The following is a 1,346-nucleotide window of genomic DNA, read 5'->3' as shown; positions in this document are numbered from 1 at the left end:
ATATATATATATATATATGTATATGTGTATATACGTATAATTTACAATTTGCTTTATTGTAAGAAATAAAAGGAATTGGTACTATATGTTTTAAAAAAATTTGTATAAAATCATAATATTTAATAGCTTTTAGTACTAACACGAGCCGGAACGCCACGTGGATTTTTGCTTGACTGCAAATGGACTTATGATCGATTTATTTTTGTTCACAGCGCCGGCATGGAGGCAACAAACGGCGCGATCGAGCACGACTTCCACAATACGTTGGTGCCGATAAACGGTAGCCATTCAGGCAGCTCCGGCAGGAGTACGCCGAACGGCGGCGACCCGGCGCCGGGCAAGCTTTTCGTGGGCGGCCTTTCCTGGCAGACGAGCAGCGAAAAGCTGCGGGAATATTTTAACATGTTCGGCACTGTCACCGATGTCCTCATCATGAAGGATCCGATGACGCAGGTCGGTCTACCTATCTGAGCATAACTCTCGGCTTATTCGCCCGATCAATTACGGTTATTTATTGTACGAGGTTGTTCTCGCGCGCGCGTGCGTGTATTTAATTCACCAGCTGTCAAGCTAATAACGAAAGTTATTCATTTCTCGCGTTTTCACGTTCTGATAATGTTTCAAAGTCGCATTAATTAAGAGAATGCGTGCAATAGTATCTTTTAATTTAAACTTGTATGAGAAATTAATTTTTCTAATCTCTTTCCCTAATTTAACTTAAATTTCTAAATTTATTCAATACTCCTCTATCTCCTAATGCATCGTGTACGTACAATTTATATGATTAGAAATCTATTTTCAGAAATAGTTTTTATTGATTGAATGTTTTGTTGATAATGGATATGATTAAATTTTTATTATTCAATTTACGGTGAGAACAGCCTCGTATATTGCCCACGCGTTTCCAAATCGTGTTCATGCCGCGCCTGTTGATTTGCCGGTAACGGTTTTCGGCTCGACCCCGATCCTCGTGCTTCGCGGGGGGTCGGCCGCGAAAATGCCGCGAGAGAAAGGAGTTTACCTCGACAGGATTCGATGCACCAAGCAATCTCTCCTTCCACTTTTGCACGAAACTATATACCGTAGACCGTAGTAGATGAGAAGTTGTACTAATCGGTGTAATTAATTGCTGATAAAGTATCAAGAGAAGTAGATTGTATTAGGTATATTATTAATCGCATTAATCGCATTATATATTAAAAAAAGGTGGGAGAGGCACAGTTGTCGTTTTTTTTCTTCTTTTGTCGGATTTGCAGGCGGTAAATGTCGAATGCGGGTGCAATATCGGATATTTCGCGAACGAGAATGGGTGGGACAGACGTAATGTTTATACATATATATATATA

The 1,346-nt window shown here is 39.9% G+C and overlaps 1 protein-coding gene across 1 annotated transcript in view; it reads left to right on the top strand.

The window, feature by feature from the left end:
• LOC108687296 (RNA-binding protein Musashi homolog Rbp6-like) overlaps positions 1-1,346 on the top strand; it is a 119,479-nt gene that overhangs the window by 115,756 nt on the left and 2,377 nt on the right. Inside the window, exon 3 of the mRNA XM_018192988.1 lies at positions 213-453. Within this exon, the coding sequence (XP_018048477.1) occupies positions 213-453 (241 nt within the window). The remainder of the gene's footprint in view (positions 1-212; positions 454-1,346) is intronic.

This window comes from Atta colombica, unplaced genomic scaffold, assembly GCF_001594045.1.
Source record: "Atta colombica isolate Treedump-2 unplaced genomic scaffold, Acol1.0 scaffold205, whole genome shotgun sequence".
Taxonomy (NCBI): domain Eukaryota; kingdom Metazoa; phylum Arthropoda; class Insecta; order Hymenoptera; family Formicidae; genus Atta; species Atta colombica.
This window is presented reverse-complemented; position numbering and strand designations above follow the sequence as displayed.